Source organism: Ambystoma mexicanum, chromosome 9 (genome assembly GCF_040938575.1).
Source record: "Ambystoma mexicanum isolate Mex_15411 chromosome 9, UKY_AmexF1_1, whole genome shotgun sequence".
Taxonomy (NCBI): domain Eukaryota; kingdom Metazoa; phylum Chordata; class Amphibia; order Caudata; family Ambystomatidae; genus Ambystoma; species Ambystoma mexicanum.
In genome coordinates, this window is record NC_090931.1 from 1,446,196,978 (window position 1) to 1,446,222,102 (window position 25,125).

Below are 25,125 nucleotides of genomic sequence, written 5' to 3' on the forward strand. Positions count from 1 at the left end.
GAACAACAAACAGCAGGTAATTAAAAGTGTATTTTATTAATGACTGAAAGAAACAGCCCTGTACTTTGAGCGCAAAATCAAAGTGAACCCTGGTCAGTAAAACAATGTATGTCAAATAATCAAGGCTGATGTTAGCAAATGCGATATGTGAGATCCTTTCAGCCTAGGATAAATGGTGAGTCTCTGATGATGAAAATTCACAAAGGACTCCCTTGCTGAAAGCCTAGTTTTTGCATCCCAACTATCTATAACTGCAATACAATGTGGCCTGCCTGGAAGATGTTGAAAACCAAGTGTCCCTCAGACTTGCTGTCTCTTAAGGTAGTTCTGTGCAGAGCAAATGGCTCTAGCTGGTGCATGACTGGAATGTGGGGATGGGGGTCTCTGTGCTGCCAAGGCCGCCCAAGTGTTTACGACCGGTAGCCACCAACTTCAAACCAAAGAGACTAATACAAAATAAAACGCTGGTTACAGGCTGGCCCAGACAGGCAAATGGCACTGGGGACAGGAGGGCTCCAATTTGCATAACCTAAAGATTTCCTATTAATTTAAAAGGACTATTATCATTTAGGCATTTTTCCCAGCAACCATAGGTCATACTGCCTTGGTATATGTGTCAATTTTAGATAATTTCCAGTTGATTTTGTTGAAAAAACCGCATCCACCTAAGACTTAGGCAATTGTAATGGCAAGCGAAAAGGTGTTCCCGGCTGCTATGAAGATGTCCCGAATTGAAGAATTGGCAAACTGGTGGAGGGTAAAATTAGGAATATGGAGAGTAAATTACATGTTTATAATTGTTATGCTTTTGCTGTAAACGGCATAAAATTGCCACACGACTGTGTAACATAGTGTGGACCTGGCAGTCATTGTATTAAATTTCCCATGAGTAGCTGAAGCGATATAAATGTATATTATGGCAGTTACTAGTAAATCACAATGTTTTTGACACATAACTAGATTTTTGGCAAAAGTTGACATGAAAACAAAAGGGGATTGCAAATGGGTATTGCCCTATGTCTGCTCCAGACTCATAAACCAATCCTTAGAGAAAGGCTGGACTTGGGAGTTCAGAGAAGGGTAACTGTCCAATCCTGGTTGCAAGAACTCGCTAAGATTGTCAACTCGATGATGTCATCACTGGTATATAAAGTGGATGCACTATGAGAAAAAGGAAGAGCTCCTAAAATTATCATTGTGAGGAAGCTGCTGAAAATTACCACCAGAAAACATCAAAAGGAGATTTTGCTGAAATTGCATCTGGGTGGAGCTGTCTATTGCTGCTGTCTCTTGCAAGGAAGGCCTAAAAGCTGACTGGACTCTATGGTAAAGAGCTGGGGGCCATCCTTGAGAGTGGAGTGACCAGACCCCTGCTCTAACCTACAAGAGGGTCCTGAAATGTAGTTGTCTTTCCTGAACTTTAAACAGAGGCTTTCTATGTAAGTAGAACTGAGCCTTGTGAGACCAAATGGTGAGGGTATCTTCTTCCTTAAACCTGTCCCGTTACAGCGGGCAGGGGGAGGGCAAAACTGTGTCGATCCTTAGCCTAATTAACTAAACATTTTAATTTAATGTATTCCCCTTGGCAGAACACCATGGAATGATTTTTGTTAAAATTCAAAATTAACAAAGCTCATTCCCGGTATGCGCTGAAAACTATAGACAACAATTTTATTGGGTAATCTTATTTGTCCTGTTGACCCCAAATTCTTTAGGACGAGGGATGACTTTGTACTAAACTAAAAAAAATCCCCAACTTCCAACTTCCCAAATAATCCAATTTTTTTCTGTCCAGCTTCCCTAACACAGGTCTTTAACTGGGTGTGCGGAGGGGAGGGGAGGGGAAGTGGTTCTGAAATCCAAAATTCTCAAATCATCTCAATTTTTACCATCCAGCTTCCCCAACACAGGCCTTTAAGTGGAGGGGCTGCTAGCCTGTTAAGCATGCAGGAAAACCGAAATTGTTCAGCATTGCAAGCGTAAAGTGATTTTATTCAGGGACCAGTGTTAATGATCCTTAGTTTTCACATTTTTATAAAGTTTTCCCAACCAAAATGTGTGAGTTATTTATGTAGAGAGAAGTTTATTGTTTGATGCCACGGATAAAGTGGTGTGTGACATTTTAGTGTGATTTTCTATTACCTGTCATCCAAACAAATACAAATATATTTCCTGTACATTGGCCTGGCTCTTGGCTCATTGGTAGCTCAGGGGGAGGGATCTTGGGGGTATGATATGCTTCATAAATAGGGCTGAATAAAGAACGTACATTAAACCGTGTATTGTGTGAAACCTAGATTGGGGAGGGAAGGAACTCCCTGTGTTGACGATGGCCTCTCAATAAACCATTACATCTGTTATGGATTGGGCCTATCTTGAGTTTATTATTTATTTTTGTTTTTGTTATTTGGTTAGCAGGTAAACTTTAACAAAACACAGAAAGTCATTTTAAAAGAAAGTGCAAGAAGAAAAAGATATACAATTACATCTAAAACTGCTTTTAAAAATTTAACTGCGTCAACCATCCAATCATTGCGGCCATAAGAATTCATAATAAATTGCCACACTCTTTCAATGGGAACCTGATCATAGTATTGAAGCAGGTGACCGAAATAAAACATGTGCCTTGCCTCCAGAGCTCTATAGTGCAATATTATGTGTCGAAGAGTCTCCGCCTGGTCAGGCGCTGCACAGAAGCGGCATAGTCTTAATGATCTCGGAATTTCGTTCCTTGCACCCATAGTTTTGTTGGTCTGCAACAAATTTAGCCGCAGCCTCATCATCCTGGATTGCCAGGATCCAGCTGGAGATGTATTCAAGTATTCAGGACATATTCCGAATGCTCTCACGTCAATCAGCAAGTCAGCATATAGATGGTATGTTCTGACCTTGCTGATCGTGTCAATCTAGTCCCACTCCTTTAGTCTCCTTTTGAGAAATGCTTTGCTAAGCAGAGTTAAGTCTTTTGGAATGTCACACCTCTAACAAATTGAGTAACAGTCTGGGGCCGATTCATGGAATAATTGTGCGCCGAAACCGGTGGGGCAAGCGAGAAAAATCCAGCGCATGCGTGCGAATCGCACGCAAGTGATTCATGGAAGTCTGTGCGTGTGTTTTTTGCAGGGAGCTGCGCCGAATCCACGTCTGGCGCACATGAGCGCACACTTCACTGCGACATCCCGAACATCGTGCGCAACGTGCACAGCGAAAGCGCACAATGTGTAGCACACACATCAAAAAGGGGGCAGAACACGCAGAATGGGGAACAACGCGTGAAAATGAGGCCGTAACTGGGGAAGTACTGCTGGGAACAACCCACACGCACGCGAACAACACGTATTCATGGAATCAAATAGGGGAAACCCGCGCACACCAAAAGACACGCACATGCGTAAACACATCCGCCACAAGAAGGCAGGCGGAAGTGGCCTGCGCAGTATAAAAGTGCACGCAAACAACAAACATGCATATACAACTACGATGAATATCCCATTTCTCGCAACAGTGATCGTGGGACACCGAAAGAGCAGGAGAATAGCCAGGCCCCACATTGTTTTGCCCATGACCAGCCTTTTTGAGATGCCTGATGATGAGGTCTATGGCAGGTATAGGTTTCCACTTCATATCATCCTAGACCTGATCGGGGAGTGGGAGGATGACCTCACATCACCCACCCTGTGCTCCCAAGCACTGAGCCCCTTGGAAAAGGTGCTCAATGTCCTGCATTTCTTGGCCACTAGGTCATTTGAGCGGATAACTGCCATAGTTGGGGGTGTCTTACAGCCCACGCAGTCACGCTTCCTACACCAGGTGTTGGCAATCATGACTGCGTGCCCCTCAGTCTGCAGGCACATATACATGTCCAGAACACCTGCAGAAAGGCAGGCCGTGGTCCTGGACTTTTACAGGGGGGCACACTTCCCCAAAGTGCTCAGTGCCATAGATTGCACCCATGTGGCCCTACGTCCACCTAGGGCCACTGAGCACAACTATCGCAACTGCAAGCACTGGCATTCCATGAACGTGCAGGTTGTATGTGATGCCAAGGGAATCATCACCTCTGTCTATGCAAACTATCCTGGGTCTACCCATGACAGTTTTATATACAGAATGTCCATCCTGAGCCGGGACCTGGAAGCTGGGAAGCATGGCGACACATGGCTCAATGGTGAGTACAAATGTCTGTGCACATGCATGCATGCATGTCACACACAGACACATACACAAACCCAACTAATGACAACCATCCTCACCTCCCCAGGGGACAGTGCCTACCGTCTGAGCACCCACATGATGACGCCAATACGGAACTCCACCACACCACCCCAGGTAAGATACAACGCAGCCCATATTGCAACGAGGGGCATAGTGGAGCGCACATTCGGAGTGCTCAAGACACGCTTCCGCTCCCTTGACCGTTCTGGCTGGCCGCTACTATATGCACCCCCAGTAGTGTGCAGGATCATTGTGGCAGCATGTGTCACTGTCCATTTCCTCTGTCATTTGTCACTACTGTGTGGCTCTGTTTGACATGTCTTTGGGTGCATGCGTGTGCTTTTTTGAATGTCAAGGCGTGGTACTTATAGTGGGGATTGGGTACAATATATGGATGTGTGTTTGGACGAAGGTGCTGTGGCGTGGGGTGGGATTTCGGTTGGCATTTCTGACATGGGCCTCTATTCTGAGAGCACGTTGGGTGGGGGGGGACATGAGTCGGGGCCTACTGGCAGGTGCCCGTCACTGGTGGGGGGGACATGTGTTGGGGCTCATAAGGGCATGTTGCCACGTGGGCTGCCTGCAGGGCATGGTCAGGGTTTGTAGGGGTGTCCCCTGTGGTGAGTGCTGCCTGCGGGGCGTGGGGTGGGGGGAGGTCACACCCAGGAGGGCCCACACTGCCAATTCACATGTAATGCTCACTCGCGTCCCCCGGAATACACGTACCCCGCACGCACCAGCGAAATCGCATGTGAAGCACACTCGCGTATCCCCAGATTTGCGTATCAGTGTTGTGAGGAGCCACATGCACCCTCTGCAGGCAGCCCACACCGCAGGGGTCCACCCTACACCCCTGACCATGCCCCGCAGGCAGACCATCCACCCTCCCCATGCCCGCAGGCAGCCCACACCACAGGGGGAACTTTTCCCATGCAATTTGCCAGGTGCGAGCGGGGTACCCGTATTCCAAGGGGTGTGCGGGGAGTTTTCCACGCGATTGGACTGGCGTGAGCGGGGTACACGTATTCCAAGTGGTGCTCAGGGAGATTTCCACGCGATTGGGCTGGTGCGAGCGGGGTACGCGTATTCAAAGGGTGCGCAGGGAGATTTACACGCGATTGGGCTGGCGCGCGCGGGGTATGCGTATTCCAAGGGCGGCGTGGGGAGTTTAACATGTGATTGGGCTGGCGCGAGCGAGGTATGCATATTCCAAGGGGTTCGCGGGGAGTTTTACACGCGATTGGGTTGTCGCGTGAGGGCTGAGTGGCATTTTTAAGGACGATTTCGTTGTTGGGGGGCTGCATGCTGGTCCACTGGCCTTTGCGCCATGTAGGGGATTTGTGCAGCTGTTTCTGGTGCACGGGGCAGGGTTGGGGCGTAGCTTGCGCTTCTGCAGGGTCGCTGCACCACAGCTGGTTATGGATGTTTAAATCCATGAATACACAGTTTATGAAAATGGGTTTTGGAGCACGCGGATGGCGCAAGCTGGCGCACGCTCCCTCTGTGCGCCAGCCGTGTATGCCACTTCTGTGCTTGATTCCATGAATTACCCCCTCTGTCTCCCAAATGTTTAGGGAGGACCAGGAATTCTTAAGTAGCAACTGTTTTAACAGCCACCATATTGAGCCTTAATTTGCACTGAAGATGTTCTTCAATAATGAGAGATTTCCAATTAAGGAAAAAATGTATGGAAGACAGACCTAGCTCATAATGGATGACAGCTGCAGACACTCCGTTGGGCAGGTGAAAAACCTTTCTCCAAAACAGGCCCTCCAGCGCATCACAGTCCGAAAGTGTAGAGAGTCCCCAATTCTCACGCCCATAGGTTATAGATGGAAGAACCTTGATCTTATAGAATTTTAACACTGGGATTAATGAAAAGTAACCAAATTTCCAGTTCACAGCACAAGCTTGTGTGGCGAGCATAAGCATTTTGCAACGCTGGTGATTTTGAAACTTCCGTTTATTCTGAAGTTCCAACAGTCTACACGCCAGATAGGAAAAAGGGGTTACCTTTTCTAGAGGTATGTTGCTGACATTCCAGCGGAAGTTCTTATATTTTGATTTCAGTAACGAGTTGGGACTTTCTTATGTTAATGCTTAGATGATTGGATGCCGTGTATGCCGTCAGAGCATCCAGCTTGTGCTGTAGCCCTATCGGGGTGTAGTCAAACAGGACAAGATCGTTCGCGAAGAGCAAATAGTCCAGGCTGAGGGTGCCCAGATTCGGGGAGAAGCTGCAGATTCTTTGAAAAACCTCAGCAATGTCCGAGAGAAAAAAACTAAAAAGTAATGGGGCAGGGAAACAACCTTGCTTGAGGACACACATGGTCACGATGGATGATGACAATTTGCCCTGAACATTGAGGCGCACTCTAATAGATGTATTGGAATGCAAGGTGACCAAAATCTCTAATAGGTGGGCAGGGCATCCCCACTTTTAAGTTTAGACCCTAAAGGCGATCTGTCGATGCTGTCGAATGCTGCAGTGAAGTCGATGAATGCCATATAGATGGGTTTCAATCTCACCATTGCTTCCTTTTTCAGAATTCTTAGGATAAAGATGTTAGCGTTCGTGCCGTCCCTTTCCTGAAAACCGATTGCAACAGGTCTAACCTTCCCATAGCCAGAGCCCAATCTTTTAGTTCCGTCAGCACTATGCTTGGATAAATCTTTGCAGGGATGTCTAAAAGTGCTATGGTCTATAGTTGAATAGTAGAGACCGTTGTCCCTTTTTAAGAATCACGACAATGATGGACTCGCTCCATGACGTCAGCATGCTGGCTAGTGAGGTAATTTGCTCAAAGATCCTGCACAAGATGTTAGCCCACAGATGCGGGTCAAGTTTTAAGACGGCATTAGAGAAGCCGTCTGGGCCTGGAGCTTGCAAGTTCTTACTGCGAGCAATTAGAGAAACAATCATTGCCTGTCATGATCTCTGCTTCCAAGAGGTCAGGACTTGCCCAACTCCCTTGGAAGCAGACCCATAACCCAGGTTCTGAGCGCCAGCCGGTCCCAATTGGGACCTTTTGGACCCTGTCCTGGCGCCGGTGGCGCCAGGCTCATAAATGTGCCCAGTCCCAGCGCTGGAAGCGCCGGACTCATAATGCTTGGGTGGACTTACCTGCGGCAGACCATGCTGCTTACTTACCTGCCAGTTGAGCCTCTGATCCTCTTCTGTTTGGGACTACTTTTCCTGTTGGGTGGGGCAGGAGCCACTCCCTAGGTTCAGAACCCTGGAACTCTTCTGGAAAGCAGGAAATCTTTTCTTTCCTAGGCGTGGCTGTGGAAGGAGACCCCTAAGCACTACAGGAGGCTATTTAAACCACACCCGATGGATGAATCTTGCTTTGCGTTATTCTGCATCCTCTGCAGCAGAACGCTTAAAGACTTTGGGGAACTTTAATACTCACGTGCAATTACTCCTTTCACATCTAACCCAGTGGGTATTCCGGCACCCTGCAGCCGCTCCGAACTTGTACCTGCAAAGGAAAAAGACAGTTAGAGCGCGTCGTGAAGCAGGCAGCAAGCGCTTACTTACGTGCTTCCAGGCGCTTCTATTCATCACACGGGCTCCATCTTAAAACTCACTTCAGCCCGTCATTCGCCATCGCCGGAACCCTGCAAAACAAGATACAACATTACTAAAGACTTTTAAAGACATTTGAATTACTCGAAACTTACCGTTCGTGAAGTAAACGACGGACAGCAGTCCTCTGAAGTCAAGAGGCCTGCTCCCCTTATCCAGTGAAGAAACTGGTTTCAGCACCCTGCTCCGAAGCAGATGGAGAGCACGGCGTTCACTTACCTAAGGTGAGCGCGTTAACCTTTGGGGTTCTACAGGGGAAGAGAAAGGGAAGAAGAGAGAGACATTCAAGAACCCAGTTCATTAATCCCATATTTTCTATCTGCAGACACCTTACCCTTGGAGTCAGACATACAGTGCACAGGGGTCCAGCCCAAAGAGCCAGCCGTGTGTTACACATCACCTTAGAAGATACGGTATACGCCCAGTCAAGACCGGCGCCTCTACGGGAATCAGGTGAGCGTTACAGAACGCAAAGCCTACCACAAAACTCCCGTCCAGGCGCTATGGAAACCTCGGATACCGACCAGCTAGCCCAGTTACTTGGGGAACTAAGGGCAGAAGTGCATGCAGCCCGTCAGGAAACGAACGCTCTAAGAAGAGAACTGATTATTTCCAAGGAGCGAACAGATGATCTCGCTAGACAATTGCTACAGTCACAAGCCAGACAGACCCCGTTACCCGCATCTGGGGGAAATCTTCCTTCTACATCCTCTATGAATCCAGTGCAGATCAACCTACCTGGGAATGTACCTCTGGCTCCGCCCGAACGATTTTCCGGTGACCCAAAGAGGTTTGCAGTATTTATCAATCAGTGCCGGTTGCATTTCTTATGCCGGCCAGCAGCATTTGCAACTGATCAAGCTAAAGTAGCTTTCGTGCTTTCGTACCTTAGTGGTAATGCGGCAGACTGGTCGATCCCTCTAGTAAATCAAGATGATCCGGTCCTCCATGATTTTCAAGCTTTTCAGCTCAGTATGGAAAAACTTTTCGCAAGACATTCACAGGGGCAGGCTTTGGACCATGAGCTTCTTTCGTTGCGACAAGGTAATCAAGACCTTTTGGCTTATATTGCATCTTTCAACAGACTGATAGTGGAAACTCAATGGCCTGAGGACAAAAGGATTACGCTGTTTTATAGAGGTCTACGTGGAGAGCTCAAAGATGTGTTAGCCCAAGTAGTGAATCCCCCACAAGATTGTTCGGACTATATAGATTTAGTTGTTCAAATAGATCACAGACTGCAGAACAGGAAGGCCGATCGTTCCAAGTTTGATGCTCGAGTATTTTCCAAACCGCCAACTCCTTCCAAAGGAGTAGACTCCGGGGATCCCATGCAAATAGGGGGCCTGAAAGGTCCTCTAACACAAAAGGAGCGGGAAAGGAGAAAACAGTTGCAATTATGCCTCTATTGCGGAAACTCAGGGCACTTTCTTCGAGACTGTCCGGTGAAACCTGCCAAGAAGGCAGTAGGAGCTGCAGTTACCAAAGTTACAAACTCTGAGCAGGGAAACGACCTTGCCCGACAAGAATAGAGGTCCTCTTGCCGAGCGTGAAAACCAGTTCCGTGACCTCGCATTTCGTGATACCTATGGTCCTCATTAGCCCTGATAATCCGGATCGATTACATGCAATTGAAGCTTACGTCGACAGTGGTGCCATCGGCAATTATGTGGATCATGAAATGGTTTTTAGGATGAATCTAACTCTTTGTCCCAAGGCTGTAAAGGACGTCATTACTACGGTGGATGGAACGGAGATAGCCTCCGGACCAGTAACGCATACCACTCAAGAAGTGACGCTCGTAAGTCAAGATGGACACCATGAGAAGATCGTGTTCGATGTGATCAAGGCCCCTCAGTTTCAGGTTATTCTAGGAATTCCTTGGTTAGAGAAACACAATCCTCTGATCGATTGGCGAGCAAGAACGGTCCAGTTTCCAGAATGTGTCTCTACTTGTCATCCTCCACCTGGTGTTGCACTGGCAGCCACTTCTTCAGAGACTCCTCGGTTACCTCCCGAATACCAAGAATACCAAGATGTTTTCCGGAAGGATCAGGCTAACTCTCTACCTCCTCATAGGTTTTATGACTGCCAGATAGACCTGATACCTGGATCTACTCCTCCTTGTAGTAGAATTTATGCCCTCACCGAGCCTGAGAACCTTCACCTTCGTCAATACCTGGATCAATACCTGGCAAATGGGTTTATTCGTCCTTCCAAGTCCCCTGCTTCTTCAGCTTTGTTCTTCGTTCCAAAAAAGGAAGGAGACCTTAGAACTTGTATAGATTATCGCTCCCTGAACCAGATCACCGTCAAGAATAGATATCCGTTACCTTTGATCCCTGAACTCCTGGACCAGGTCAGAAAAGCATGCATATATGCAAAGTTGGACCTTAGAGGAGCCTACCATTTGGTTCGAATAAAAGAGGGCGATGAATGGAAGACGGCCTTCCGCACCAAATATGGGCTATTTGAATATCAGGTCATGCCCTTCGGACTTTGCAATGCCCCGGCCGCCTTTCAATATTTTATGAACGATGTCCTCAGAGAGCTCATAGATGTGTGTGTTGTTGTTTACATTGACGACATCCTCGTTTATTCTTCATCGGAATCTGAACATCGGAAACACGTAAAAATGGTCCTCGAAAGATTGCGTCAACACAAACTTTTCGCTAAGTTGGAAAAATGTGTTTTCAATGTAACTGAAGTTGAATTCTTGGGATTCATATTATCACCTAGCGGAGTGCGTATGGATTCAAAGAAAGTCGATGCAGTTCTCAAATGGCCATCACTATCCTCCGTAAAAGGTGTGCAAAGCATGTTAGGCTTCGCTAACTTTTACCGCAGGTTTATCCCCGAATTTTCTCAAATAGTCCAGCCCATCACTGCCTTGTTAAAGAAAAACAAACGTTTTGAATGGTCTACCGAGGCGGAACAAGCTTTCCAGGATTTGAAGACTAAATTTATCTCTGCACCAATCTTAAAACACCCTCGCCCCGAACTCCCCTACATCGTGGAAACTGATGCTTCAAGCCTTGCCATGGGGGCAGTTCTATCACAAAAGGACCCGGTAACCAATCAGTTGCATCCTGTGGCATTTTGGTCCCGCAAATTCTCGCCTCCTGAAATCAATTACACGATTACTGACAAGGAACTTCTGGCTATCAAGTCTGCTTTTAAGGTTTGGCGGCATTATCTGCTGGGGGTCCGACACACCGTTACTGTGATTACGGATCACCGAAACCTGCAATATTTGAAAACTGCAAAAGCCCAATCCTCTAGACAACTCCGTTGGGCATTATTCTTTGCCGAATTTGACTTCATAATTACCTATCGACCTGGTACAAAAAACGGTAAAGCCGATGCCCTTTCTCGAATGGGAGTGGAAGAACACTTGATCAACCCTAAACCTGTACCAATCATTCCCGAACAAAGAATCCTGGGTGTAATCGCCACACAATCCATAGAGGAAGTTAAGGATAAAGCCAGGCAACTTGTAACTCCAGCAGACATACAGAATTGGCATTTAAAGGGAAAGGACTTTGCAGTAAAGGACAACTTATTGTATTTCCAAGAACGATTATACCTGCCCAGCACAGATTTACAGAAAAAAGTAATCTCTTGTTATCACGATTCTTTAATGGAAGGACATCCCGGTATGACCAAGACTTCAGAAAAGATCAAGCGCTACTTCTGGTGGCCGTCTTGGAAAAAAGATATCAGAGACTTTATAATGTCCTGTGGAGTATGCGCCCAAAACAAGAGTCAAAAGGAAAGACCAGCAGGCCTCTTACGCCCTATTGACACTCCACCTCGCCCTTGGCATACGCTTTCTATGGACTTCATCACCGATCTACCTCCATGCTCCGGATACAATACGATTCTAGTAATCGTGGACTTATTCTCCAAGATGGCGCATTTCATTCTGCTCAAAGGCTTGCCAACAGTAGCAACTCTGGCCCGGGAATTTCTGGAAAACATCGTCCGACTGCACGGTTTTCCTTCGGTTCTAATATCGGATCGAGGTAGTCAATTTATTTCTCATTTTTGGCGAAGTTGCTGTCGGTCGGCTCAAATTGATGTGAGACTATCGACCAGTCACCACCCTCAGACCGACGGACAAACCGAGAGGACCAATCAAACTCTGGAACAGTATTTACGCTGCATGCTGCAACAAACTGAAAAAACTTGGAAAGACATCCTTTGGATAGCCGAATATGCCTACAATAACTCTGTCCATTCGGGAACTGGGAAAACCCCGTTTTTTCTTTTGTACGGCAGTCACCCTCGAACCTCGGAGTTGGATCCCTTCCAAGATCTTGAAACACCAGCAGTAGACTACCTGCATGCTACAATCACCCAAGCCTTTAAGGAAGCTGTTTCTCACCTTCAAAGGGCTAAAGAACAATACAAAAAAGGAGCAGATCAACATCGGAAGGAAGCCCCTCAATATCAAGTAGGGGATCAAGTCTGGTTATCTACCAAATATCTACCTCTAAAAGGGCCACGTACATTCAACCCAAGATACCTTGGTCCCTATTCCATCACTACCATAGTAAACCCAGTAGCGGTCAAGTTGGACTTGCCCCCGCACATGAAGATACATCCGGTCTTCCACGTCTCTCTATTAAAACCCGTGCAACCTCAAACCCGACTAACTAAATCTCCAAAACCTATCCTAGTTGATGGAGAAGTCGAGTTTGAAGTCAAAAGCATTCTGGACTCCAAGATCTCCAAATCTAAACTATTTTACCTAATTGACTGGAAAGGCTACGGCCCCCAAGAGAGATCCTGGGAACCTGCTGAATATGTCCACGCTCCTCGCCTAATCAAAAAATGTCATCGAACATTTCCTGACAAACCCAAACCCCTGGAGAAGCCCGGTTTGGGAGGGGCCTTGAGGGGGGGTACTGTCATGATCTCTGCTTCCAAGAGGTCAGGACTTGCCCAACTCCCTTGGAAGCAGACCCATAACCCAGGTTCCGAGCGCCAGCCGGTCCCAATTGGGACCTTTTGGACCCTGTACTGGCGCCGGTGGCGCCAGGCTCATAAATGTGCCCAGTCCCAGCGCTGGAAGCGCCGGGCTCATAATGCTTGGGTGGACTTACCTGCGGCAGACCATGCTGCTTACTTACCTGCCAGTTGAGCCTCTGATCCTCTTCTGTTTGGGACTACTTTTCCTGTTGGGTGGGGCAGGAGCCACTCCCTAGGTTCAGAACCCTGGAACTCTTCTGGAAAGCAGGAACTCTTTTCTTTCCTAGGCGTGGCTGTGGAAGGAGACACCTAAGCACTACAGGAGGCTATTTAAACCACACCCGATGGATGAATCTTGCTTTGCGTTATTCTGCATCCTCTGCAGCAGAATGCTCATCGTGTCTTCTGCATCTGATCCTGGGCCTAAGGAAAAAGGCTTACCATCCTGAATCCAGTCTTCAGCAACACCTATAAAGACAAGAAAGAACAGGTTAGCATTACGGTCTTCAGTGACAGCGCTCCACTTACCTGATCCATTGGCTGTCACCAACGCCTCGTGCTGCATTCCGGCATCTGAAAGACAAAGGCTTACCTACTCTTCGTGCGCTCCGGAGGTCTTCGCACTGCATTCCGGCATCTGAAAGACAAAAGCTTACCAATTCTTCGCACGCTCCGGAGGCCTTCGGCGCTGCATCCCGCATCTGAAAGATAAAACAAGGTGCGTTTAAAGACTTTGGGGAACTTTAATACTCACGTGCAATTACTCCTTTCACATCTAACCCAGTGGGTATTCCGGCACCCTGCAGCCGCTCCGAACTTGTACCTGCAAAGGAAAAAGACAGTTAGAGCGCGTCGTGAAGCAGGCAGCAAGCGCTTACTTACGTGCTTCCAGGCGCTTCTATTCATCACACGGGCTCCATCTTAAAACTCACTTCAGCCCATCATTCGCCATCGCCGGAACCCTGCAAAACAAGATACAACATTACTAAAGACTTTTAAAGACATTTGAATTACTCGAAACTTACCGTTCGTGAAGTAAACGACGGACAGCAGTCCTCTGAAGTCAAGAGGCCTGCTCCCCTTATCCAGTGAAGAAACTGGTTTCAGCACCCTGCTCCGAAGCAGATGGAGAGCACGGCGTTCACTTACCTAAGGTGAGCGCGTTAACCTTTGGGGTTCTACAGGGGAAGAGAAAGGGAAGAAGAGAGAGACATTCAAGAACCCAGTTCATTAATCCCATATTTTCTATCTGCAGACACCTTACCCTTCGAGTCAGACATACAGTGCACAGGGGTCCAGCCCAAAGAGCCAGCCGTGTGTTACACATCACCTTAGAAGATACGGTATACGCCCAGTCAAGACCGGCGCCTCTACGGGAATCAGGTGAGCGTTACATTGCCCTGAAGTTTAAGAGCACGTGTCAGAGGTCTATCTTGTATCTGTTTTGTTTTGGTGATCTTAGAATTATACATTTTATATTTCAGTGTTATTCTGATAGGGTTATTTAGCAGACTCGTGTAATTTTCTCTAGAATGTGATGTCTTAGCACCTTGAGACGGCTAGGCTTGTTTTATCTTTTTTTTACAACTTTCTAACTGTTATGTACACCAAAGAAGCTTAATTCCGGGGTAATTTCTTACGGTACGTTTTATTTTTTCACAGACATCTCCCTGATGAAGGATTTCATTCTGAAATGCAATGGATTCACGTGATTGTTTTCCCATTGTTTGTCTAAAAGGATTCTGACTCTTTTAAAGAAGGATTTCTGAATTCTATGACACTTTAGTGACTTTTTAAAGTTTATTAAAAGAAACTGAAAAGAGACCTTGTTTTGTGACATATTACTGATATTACAGAAAGGTGAACACCCAGTACCTGGTTGTTAGTTTTATTATCCACCAAGTGCAAGCATGGATTCTGGAGTGCATTGCATATTTGATATTGTATGTTATCTATCTATCTATCTATCTATCTATTTTTTTTCCAAATGTTTGTAATTTTGTAGCATTTATGGAATTGTGGTGGTGCCCTCTTATGTTTCGTTTCTCATCCAGAATTTCATTGTGAGACTATCTGGTTCATCCAAACAAAAGTATGTGCCAGTCCATCATTTCATTGATGCTTTGTTCATGAGTGTGTAATATGTGTATCCATCTCTGCAGGCTGCTAATGTTGCATCATCTGCACTACTTCCCAGTCCTCCTTTGCTTCTTTCAAGGATACACCAAGCCATATATGTAGCATAATGACGCCAGTCAAGGGTTTCATTAAGGCCCTGTCCATGTGTCTGTAATGTGTGTATCCATCTCTGTTTGCAAACAGCAAATACTGAATTGCCTGCATCTCCTCACAGTCCTCCCTTGCCCGTCTCTAGGATACACCAATCCATGTCTGAAGCAAAAGGGTTCTTCTCAATGTAGGGCAGTTGCAAAGGGGACTGAGGTTCTTACATCGATTTTAGGAGCAATGTTCTCCTGTTTGTACTGTGGCCATACAGCTTCTGACAAGGACAGCTAGTGGAATAAGTGGTGTTCTACACCTGCTAACTAGCATAGTCCATCAGAGTGTATGTACAATTGTCATGTTTAATTACCTGAGTCGTCTTTGTGTAAAGGCAAGAGCACTTGGGCCAGACAAATAGTTCTCTATCAATGCAGGTTAACACCACATCTCCGTCACTATCTGGGTTTGGCTCTTCTGAACGTATGTACGATATTTCTCCTAGTAGATAGCTTGCGGGTTAAATGCTCACCTCTGACATAGGGTGAGCATGCACTTCTAAGTTCGAATCATGGTGGTGCTGGCTCGGCCGCTTTTCCTTCCAAGGTCCATGCATTGAGTATCATTAAAGCTTTTCAATTTGTATATGGTGGTGCTGGCCAAACTCATTTCGAGTTATGGTGTACATTTTTTACTTAAGCAGATGATACCCAGATTATTTTTCGTTTAAATGTTCCCAAGGAAGATCCTCCCCAAAAGCTTAAAGATTTTCTCTCAGCAGTGGGTATATGGATGGCCAATAATTGGCTTGAGCTTAACGGAGAGAAAACTGAGGATCTGGTAGTTGGCCCTGTTTCTGCTGGACTGTGTTGGATGCCTGAATACTGGCCTTCCTCCATAGGTCCTTGTCCTGAACCCTCCACCTCAGTTAAGAGCCTAGGTATTCAACTCATGGCCTCTGGTTCTAGAGAAGCACACATCTCCATAGTTTGTCAAACAGGCTTTGTCAAACTTGAAGTTCTGAAGAAGGTCCTTCCCTTTCTCCCGAATGATTCCAGGTCAAAGATTGTGACCGCTTCCATCATGGGATCAATTGATTATTGCAATGGAACCTATCTTGGTCACCTAAGGCTCTACTCCACCGCCTTCAGATTCTCCAGAATGCAGCAGCCAGTCTGGCCCTAAATGCCCCTAGAATGTCTCCTTCTTATGATCGTTGTCGCCTTCACTGGCTTCCTGTCATAAGCCGGGTGAATTTTAAGATTCTATGGATCCTCCATCGCGCTATTCATCATGCTGGGGCTGAATTTCTACAATCCAGACTCTCACTTTACCAATCGAAGCAAACTCTTTGATCAGCTATTCAGTCCTTGCTGGTCGTTCCCCGCTTCCAGCGAGCGTGGGCGGGAGGCAGATCCTTTTTCGTACTTGCTCCATCACTGTGGAACGCTCTTCTCCCCCAGATGCAGGGAATCCCTGTTTTTGCTTCCTTTCGAAAGCAGCTTAAAACACTGCTGTTCTAAATGCCTGTTGCAACCTTACCCTCTATGCTTAGCGCCTTGATGCCGCCAGGTCTTTGCTGTGCTCTATGAATCTGTACACAACACATACAATACTACAATGCAATACTATCCATTTTGCATTACAATGCAGGAAGGGCTTGCATAATATCCATTTTGCATAACAATGAACGAAGGGCTTGTATAAGCTTGTATAACATCAATTTTGCATAACAATGCAGGAAGGGATTGTATAAGCTTGTATAACACCCATGTTGCATAACAATGCAGGAAGGGCTTGTATAACATTAATTTTGCATTACAATGCAGGAAGGGCTTGCATAACATCCGTTTTGCATAACAATTCAGGAAGGGCTTGGATAAGCTTGTATGATATCCATTTTGCATAACAATGCAGGAAGGGATTGCATAAGCTTGTATAACATCCATGTTGCATAACAATGCAGGAAGGGCTTGTATAACATTCATGGGCTTGTATAAGCTTGTATAACATCCATTTTGCATAACAATGCAGGAAGGGCTTGTATAACATTCATTTTGCATAGCAATGCTGGAAGGGCTTGTATAACATTCATTTTGCATAGCAATGCTGGAAGGGCTTGTATAATATCAATTTTGCATTAAAATGCAGGAAGGGCTTGTATAAGCTTGTATAACACCCACATTGCATAACAATGCAGGAAGGGCTTGCATAAGCCTGTATAACACCCATTGTGCATAACAATGCAGGAAGGGCTTGCATAAGCTTGTATAACATCCATTTTGCATAACAATGCAGGAAGGGCGTGTATAACATTCATTGTGCACAGTATGCTGATATAACATGCATATGCATATCATTCATTGTGTGTAGACATGCAGAAGAAGCTTGCGTAACATTCATTTTGAACACTGTATGCAGCAAGAACCATCCATTTTGCGTGAACGTGCAGAATGGACTTGAAACGCATTCACTGTGCACACAGCAGGCGCAAAGATCTTACATAACATCCCCTATGCATACAAATGGCAGAGGCCTTTCGTAACTTTCATGTTCCGCTTGGAATGCAGATACAACTTGCATAACATTATGTTTGCACAGAGTTTGCAGAAAGAAATTACAAAAGACGTATTTTGTCTATAATTTGAAGGCAGAGAGTCTAAAGCATACACTTTGCACAAAAAATGAAGTTAGATTTTGCATAGCATTCTTTCAGCACACAGTATACAAAAAAATGACTTCCTTTAAACTCTAGTGTTTGCACGCCAGTGCCATTAACCTGGGTAAAAATAATAGATATTCTTACAGCGCTGAGAAGCGGGATAAGTCCACATGAAACTCTATATTGGAACAACTGAAACCAGAACGCAGGAATGATTTGAAACACTTGTTGTGTACACAGAACACGGGAAGGACATCCCTAGCGTTCATTTTGCACTAGCACAGGAATGAGGCGTGCATTACACGCATTTTGCGCATGAACGGAATGCAGGAAGTGAGGTCTATTCTAATCACAGGCATTTTGCACACAGAAAAAAAGAACTTGCCTAAAATGTCATTTTGCAAGTAGAATGCGAGAAGAATGATTATTTATTTGTTTGTTTATTTATATACAGGGAGGAACAATGCACTTTTTATCACAAAAGAACGTACACTAGAAAAGAAATCCGATTTGAAGGGAAGCGGAGATCTTCTTACAATGGGGAGAGTTTGAGGGACATTATGACCAGGCCATGGAGGGGAGTAAATGGAGAAGTCTCTCTGGAATGTTTGAAGCCCCCTGCCTGTTGCTGGCCGGGCCTGTGCTTTTGTGCCATTGTTTTGCTCAGAGTGCAGTCGGAAGGAGCACCTTTGGTGCGCTGTGTGGGGGCATGTGCTTATGCACAACCGGAGTCGCACAAGCGATGGTCGGGAGAGATGCTTCCTAAAGAGAAATCTCAGCTGCCGGGCTGACACGCAGTGTGACTCGAGCAAGGCCATGCGTCTGCCCCAGTCTAAGGTATTATGGTGTAAACTGTGCACTAGTATCCTTACCCTAGTGGGCCACCATTTCATATGAGTACCAGCATAAACGTTGCCCTTGAGCAAAGACGAATTGAACGAATAGGTATTTGTACTAGAGCAATGTTCGCCTTAGTAGTAATACTGTACACAATTCGACTTGCACCTGTGCAGTTTTTCTGTAATCTAGCCCCAAGAGCGCACAGAGGCTCCAGATTAATGTCGTAGGCGCTATATTCATTGAATTGCTTGACTTCTTCGGGGCGTGGAGGCGATATCGTCAAGGGTACATTCTGGATCTACTTCCCAGGCCGTTGCCAGCTGGCACTATTCCTGCGGGCTGGGAGGAGTGGCCCCCGAACAGCTCATGCGAGGCTACAGATAACTAATTCTGCCCCGGACCTACTACTTGGCATAGACACCTACCTATCCCCTGGCCTGTACCTCTCTGTGCCACAGCCCAATGGGCTTTACAGAGGAACCTGTCGAATCTGGCACCGTCCTACCCCCACCTGACAGATGAATGTCTCTCATTAGGCTCTATAAGGAGCCGGTCTCAGGAGGATAGCTCAGGGGCAATGTGCTCACCTTGGAAGCAAGACTACATGGAGCAACACAGGTTCGATCCCCGGGTCCGCACTTAGAAACCTCTGGGTATTAAGCGCTTATAAATAACCTATCATATCATAAACATTGCATGGACGCCGACCTATCCTGACCTGCTTGTCACACACCCACAGCAGCCACCCCCGACCCTGCGCCCAGCGACCCTTACCTGCAGAGCGAAGAGGAAGCTGAGCGCCCAGGGCGGAGCCTTGTGCACGGGGTAGGCGAGGGTGCAGGGACCCCCGGAGGTCGGGGCCCACCAGCAGCTGCTCGTCATGCTGTCACCGACCTGGCTGCTGTCCCTCTGGGCTCATGCCTGCACGCCCCCACCCCTTAGAGCCAGCGGTCACCCCCCTCTGGACCAGCCCTGCCAGTCAGCAGCCAGTGCCCCCGGGAGGTCCTCTGCCTTGGGCGGTCCAGCTTGAACTCCTGACCTTTGGCTGCACACCTTACATAAGACGCCTTGGGCCGTGCCGTTAGCCATTAACTGTAGTGTTCCAGCTGCCTTCACACGGGTTTACCAGTAACAGGCTTCCTTTACGCGTGGCCCCCGTGCCCGCCGATCTGTCGAACCCGCTGGCACCCGTGCCTGTCCTGCATCTCTGGTGCGTCTTTGTCAATCACTGCCACATCTGCACAATGCCTTCTGGAAAGGGGTTGGAGGCACCTTTAGATGTTCTGTTAATAGGCCCATAGTCTGTGCCAAGTCACCACTTCACCACTTGAGCAGTCTCAGAGTGCCTAGGCTTGTCAGCAGAGGAGGGTCGTCTGTGCCCCGGTATCCAGACCTTAGCCTGCGGGAGGAAAGGAAAAGAATGAGGGGAGGCAAGAGGCTGGGAAAGTGGGAGTTAGATGCTACAAATGGAGGGATGCAGCTGTGCGCCAGTCCTATTAGATGGACCCTTGCGGTAGCATGAGTGTGTGTCAGTGTCAGTCCTGTTAGGTTGACCCTTGTGGTAGCATGAGTGCGTGTCAGTCCTGTTAGGTTGACCCTTGCGGTAGCATGAGTGTGTGTCAGTCCTTTTAGGTGGACCCTGGCGGTAGCATGAGTGTGCGTCAGTCCTGTTAGGTGAAACATTGCGGTAGCATGAGTGTGCGTCAGCCCAGTTAGATGGACCCTTGCGGTAGCATGAGTGTGCGTCAGTCCTGTTAGGTGGACCCTTGTGGTAGCATGAGTGCGTGTCAGTCCTATTAGGTGGACCCTTGCGGTAGCATGAGTGTGCGTCAGTCCTGTTAGGTGGACCATTGCAACAGCATGAGTCTGCGTCAGTCCTGTTAGGTGAAATCTTGCAGTAGCATGAGTGTGCGTCAGTCCTGTTAGGTGGACCATTGCAACAGCATGAGTCTGCGTCAGTCCTGTTAGGTGAAATCTTGCAGTAGCATGATTGTGCGTCAGCCCTGTTAGGTGGACCCTTGCGGTAGAATGAGTGTGCGTCAGTCCTGGTAGGTGGACCCTTGTGGTAGCATGAGTGTGCGTCAGTCCTGTTAGGTGAACCCTTGCGGTACCATGAGTGTGCATCAGTCCTTTTAGGTGGACACTTGCAGTAGCATGAGTGTGTGTCAGTCCTGCTAGGTTGATCCTTGCGGTAGCATGAGTGTGCGCCAGTCCTGTTAGGTGGACACTTGCAGTAGCATGAGTGTGCGTCAGTCCTGTTAGGTAGACCCTTATGGGTCAGTCCTGTTAGGTGGGCCCTTACGGTAGCATGAGTGCGCATCAGTCCTGTTAGGTGGACACTTGCAGTAGCATGAGTGTGTGTCAGTCCTGTTAGGTTGACCCTTGCAGTAGCATGAGTGTGTGTCAGTCCTGTTAGGTGGACCCTTGCGGTAGCATGAGTGTGAGTCAGCCCTGTTAGGTGAACCCTTGTGGTAGCATGAGTGTGTGTCAGTCCTGTTAGGTGGACCCTTGCGGTAGCATGAGTGCGCATCAGTCCTGTTAGGTGGACACTTGCGATAGCATGAGTGTGTGTCAGTGTCAGTCCTGTTAGGTGGACCCTTGCAGGTCAGTCCTGTTAGGTGGGCCCTTGCGGTAGCATGAGTGCGCATCAGTCCTGTTAGGTGGACACTTGCGATAGCATGAGTGTGTGTCAGTGTCAGTCCTGTTAGGTTGACCCTTGCAGTAGCATGAGTGTGCATCAGTCCTGTTAGGTGGACCCTTGCGGTAGCATGAGTGCACGTCAGTCCTGTTAGGTGGACCCTTGCGGGTCAGTCCTGCTAGGTGGGCCCTTGCGGTAGCATGAGTGCGCATCAGTCCTGTTAGGTGGACACTTGCGACAGCATGAGTGTGTGTCAGTGTCAGTCCTGTTAAGTTGACCCTTGTGGTAGCATGAGTGTGTGTCAGTCCTGTTAGGTGGACCCTTGCAGTAGCATGAGTGTGTGTCAGCCCTGTTAGGTGAACCCTTGCGGTAGTATGAGTGTGTGTCAGCCCTGTTAGGTGGACCCTTGAGGTATCAAGAGTGTGTCAGTGTCAGTCCTGTTAGGTTGACACTTGCGGCAGCATGAGTGTGTGTCAGTCCTATTAGGTGGACCCTTGCAGTAGCATGAGTGTGTGTCAGTCCAGGTCGGTGGACTCTTGCGGTAGCATGAGTGTGTGTCAGCCCTGTTAGGTGGACCCTTGCGGAAGCATGAGTGTGTGTCAGTCCTGTTAGGTTGACCCTTGCGGTAGCATGAGTGTGTGTCAGTCCTGTTACGTGGACACTTTGGATTGCATGAGTGCATGTCAGTTCAGTTAGGTGGACCCTTGCGGTAGCATGAGTGTGTGTCAGTCCTGTTAGGTGGACCCTTGCATGGACCCTTGCAGTAGCATGAGTGTGTGTCAGTCCTGTAAGGTGGACCATTGCAGTAGTGTATGTCAGTCCTTTTAGGTGGACCTTTGAGGTAGCATAAGTGTGTGTCAGTCCTGTTAGGTGGACCTATGCTGTAGCATGAGTGTGTGTCAGTCCTGTTAGGTGGACCCTTGTGGTAGTGTGTGTCAGTCCTGTTAGATGAACCCTTGAGGTAGCATGAGTGTACGTCAGTCCTGTTAGGTGAACCCTTAGAGTAGCAAGAGTGTGCATCAGTCCTGTTAGGTGGACCCTTTCGGTAGCATGAGTGCGCGTCAGCGGTAGCATGAGTGTGTGTCAATCCTGTTAGGTGTCAGTCCTGTTAGGTGGACCCTTTCGGTAGCATGAGTGTGTGTCAGTCCTGTTAGGTGGACCCTTGCAGTAGCATGAGTGTGCGTCAGTCCTGTTAGGTGGACCCTTTCGGTAGCATGAGTGTGAGTCAGCGGTAGCATGAGTGTGTGTCAATCCTGTTAGGTGTCAGTCCTGTTAGGTGGACCCTTTCGGTAGCATGAGTGTGTGTCAGTCCTGTTAGGTGGACCCTTGCGGTAGAATGGGTGTGCGTCAGTCCTCTTAGGTGGACCTTTGCAGTAGCATGAGTGTGCATCAGTCCTGTTTGGTTGACCCTTGCGGTAGCATGAGTGTGCGTCAGTCCTGTTAGGTGGACCGTTGTGGTAGCATGAGTGTGCGTCAGTCCTGTTAGGTGAACCCTTGTGGTACCATGAGTGTGCATCAGTCCTTTTAGGTGGACCCTTCAAGTAGCATGAGTGTGCGTCAGTCCTGTTAAGTGAAATCTTGCGGTAGCATGAGTGTGCGTCAGTCCTGTTAGGTTGACCCTTGCGGTAGCATGAGTGTGCGCCAGTCCGGTTAGGTGGACCCTTGCAGTAGCATGAGTGTGCGTCAGTCCTGTTTGGTGATCCCTGGTGGTAGCATGAGTGTGTGTCAGTCCTGGTAGGTGGACCCTTGCGGTAGCATGAGTGCACGTCTGTCCTGTTAGGTGGACCCTTGCTGGTCAGTCCTGTTAGGTGGGCCCTTGCGGTACCATGAGTGCGCATAAATCCTGTTAGGTGGACACTTGCGGTAGCATGAGTGTGTGTCAGTGTCAGTCCTGTTAGGTTGACCCTTGTGGTAACATAAGTGTGTGTCAGTCCTGTTAGGTGGACCCTTGAGGTAGCATGAGTGTGTGTCAGCCCTGTTAGGTGAACCCTTGCGGTAGCATGAGTGTGTGGCAGTCCTGTTAGGTTGACACTTGCGGTAGCATGAGTGTGTGTCAGTCCTATTAGGTGGACCCTTGCGGTAGCATGAGTGTGTGTCAGTCCTGGTAGGTGGACCCTTGCGGTAGCATGAGTGTGTGTCAGCCCTGTTAGGTGGATCCTTGCGGCAGCATGAGTGTGCGTCAGTCCTGTTAGGTTGAGCGCTGCAGTAGCATGAGTGTGTGTCAGTCCTGTTGCATGGACCCTTGTGATAGCATGAGTGCGTGTCAGTTCAGTTAGGTGGACCCTTGTGGTAGAATGAGTGTGTGTCAGTCCTGTTAGGTGAACCCTTGCATGGACCCTTGCAGTAGCATGAGTGTGTGTCAGTCCTGTAAGGTGGACCATTGCATTAGTGTGTGTCAGTCCTGTTAGGTGGACCTTTGAGGTAGCATAAGTGTGTGTCAGTCCTGTTAGGTGGACCTTTGCTGTAGCATGAGCGTGTGTCAGTCCTGTTAGGTGGACCCTTGTGGTAGTGTGTGTCAGTCCTGTTAGGTGAACCCTTGCGGTAGCATGAGTGTACATCAGTCCTGTTAGGTGAACCCTTACAGTAGCAAGAGTGTGCGTCAGTCCTGTTAGATGGACCCTTTCGGTAGCATGAGTGTGCATCATTCCTGTTAGGTGGACCCTTTCGGTAGCATGAGTGCGCGTCAGCGGTAGCATGAGTGTATGTCAATCTTGTTAGGTATCAGTCCTGTTAGGTGGACCCTTTCGGTAGCATGATTGTGTGTCAGTCCTGTTAGGTGGACCCTTGCAGTAGCATGAGTGTGTGTCAGTCCTGTTAGGTGGACCCTTGTGGTAGAATGAGTGTGCGTCAGTCCTCTTAGGTGGACCTTTTCAGTAGCATGAGTGTGTGTCAGTCCTGTTAGGTTGACCCTTGTGGTAGCATGAGTGTGTGTCAGTCCTGTTAGGTTGACCCTTGCGGTAGAATGAGTGTGCGTCAGTCCTGTTAGGTGGACCCTTGTGGTAGCATGAGTGTGTGTCAGCCCTGTTAGGTGGACCCTTGCAGTAGAATGAGTATGCGTCAGTCCTGTTAGGTCGACCCTTGCGGTAGCATGAGTGTGTGCCAGTCCTGTTAGGTGGACCCTTGCGATAGCATGAGTGTGTGTCAGTCCTGTTAGGTGGACCCTTACGATAGCATGAGTGTGCGTCAGTCCTGTTAGGTGAACCCTGTGCGTCAGTCCTGTTAGGTGAACCCTTGCGGTAGCATGAGTGTGCGTCAGTCCTGTTAGGTGAACCCTTGCGGTAGCCTGAGTGTGTGTCAGTCCTGTTAGGTGAACCCTGTGCGTCAGTCCTGTTAGGTGAACCCTTGCGGTAGCATGAGTGTGCGTCAGTTCTGTTAGGTGGACCATTGCGGTAGCATGAGTGTGCGTCAGTTCTGTTAGGTGGACCCTTGCGGTAGCATGAGTGTGCGTCAGTCCTGTTAGGTGAACCCTTTTGGTAGCATGAGCATGCATCAGATCTGTTAGGTGGACCCTTGCGGTAGCAAGAGTGTGCGTCAGTTCTGTTAGGTGAACCCTTGCGGTAGCATGAGTGGGCATCAGTTCTGTTAGGTGAACCCTTGCGGTAGCATGAGTGTGTGTCAGTTCTGTTAGGTGGACCATTGCGGTAGCATGAGTGGGCATCAGTTCTGTTAGGTGGACCAAGGTTCTGCAATAGGGAGGAGCTGGATATGTCCTAATGTGCTTTTATAACTGGGTTGTGTTTCCAAGGCAGATTTGGAGAATTGTAAGTTAGCCCACAGTGCAATGTTGGCTGCATGATGGGCTCGAGAGTGTGCCCGGGCAATCCTGGAAGTTTGGTGGCTTATTTGCCTGGCCATCGCTGTGCATTGAACCCCAGGTCAGACTCCAGAATGTTAATTCTGTGGCTGCCGAGCATGAGCCAGGAGTGCCCTAGTCAAAGATAGACAGTGTATAAAGGTGAATGCTGTTTCTAGCAGAAGGCTAGGGAA

At 48.0% G+C, this 25,125-nt stretch overlaps 1 protein-coding gene across 2 annotated transcripts in view; it reads right to left on the bottom strand.

Annotated features, from left to right (window-relative positions):
- Positions 1 to 19,589, bottom strand: part of SLC23A3 (solute carrier family 23 member 3) — a 206,022-nt gene extending 186,433 nt beyond the window's left edge. The window contains exon 1 of one of the 2 annotated variants that reach the window (XM_069616868.1): positions 19,275 to 19,589. In XM_069616868.1, the coding sequence (XP_069472969.1) occupies positions 19,275 to 19,382 (108 nt within the window). In that variant the 5' untranslated portion in view covers positions 19,383 to 19,589. The remainder of the gene's footprint in view (positions 1 to 19,274) is intronic. The other variant, XM_069616867.1, reaches the window with a different exon arrangement.
- Between the last annotated feature and the right edge of the window lie 5,536 nt (positions 19,590 to 25,125).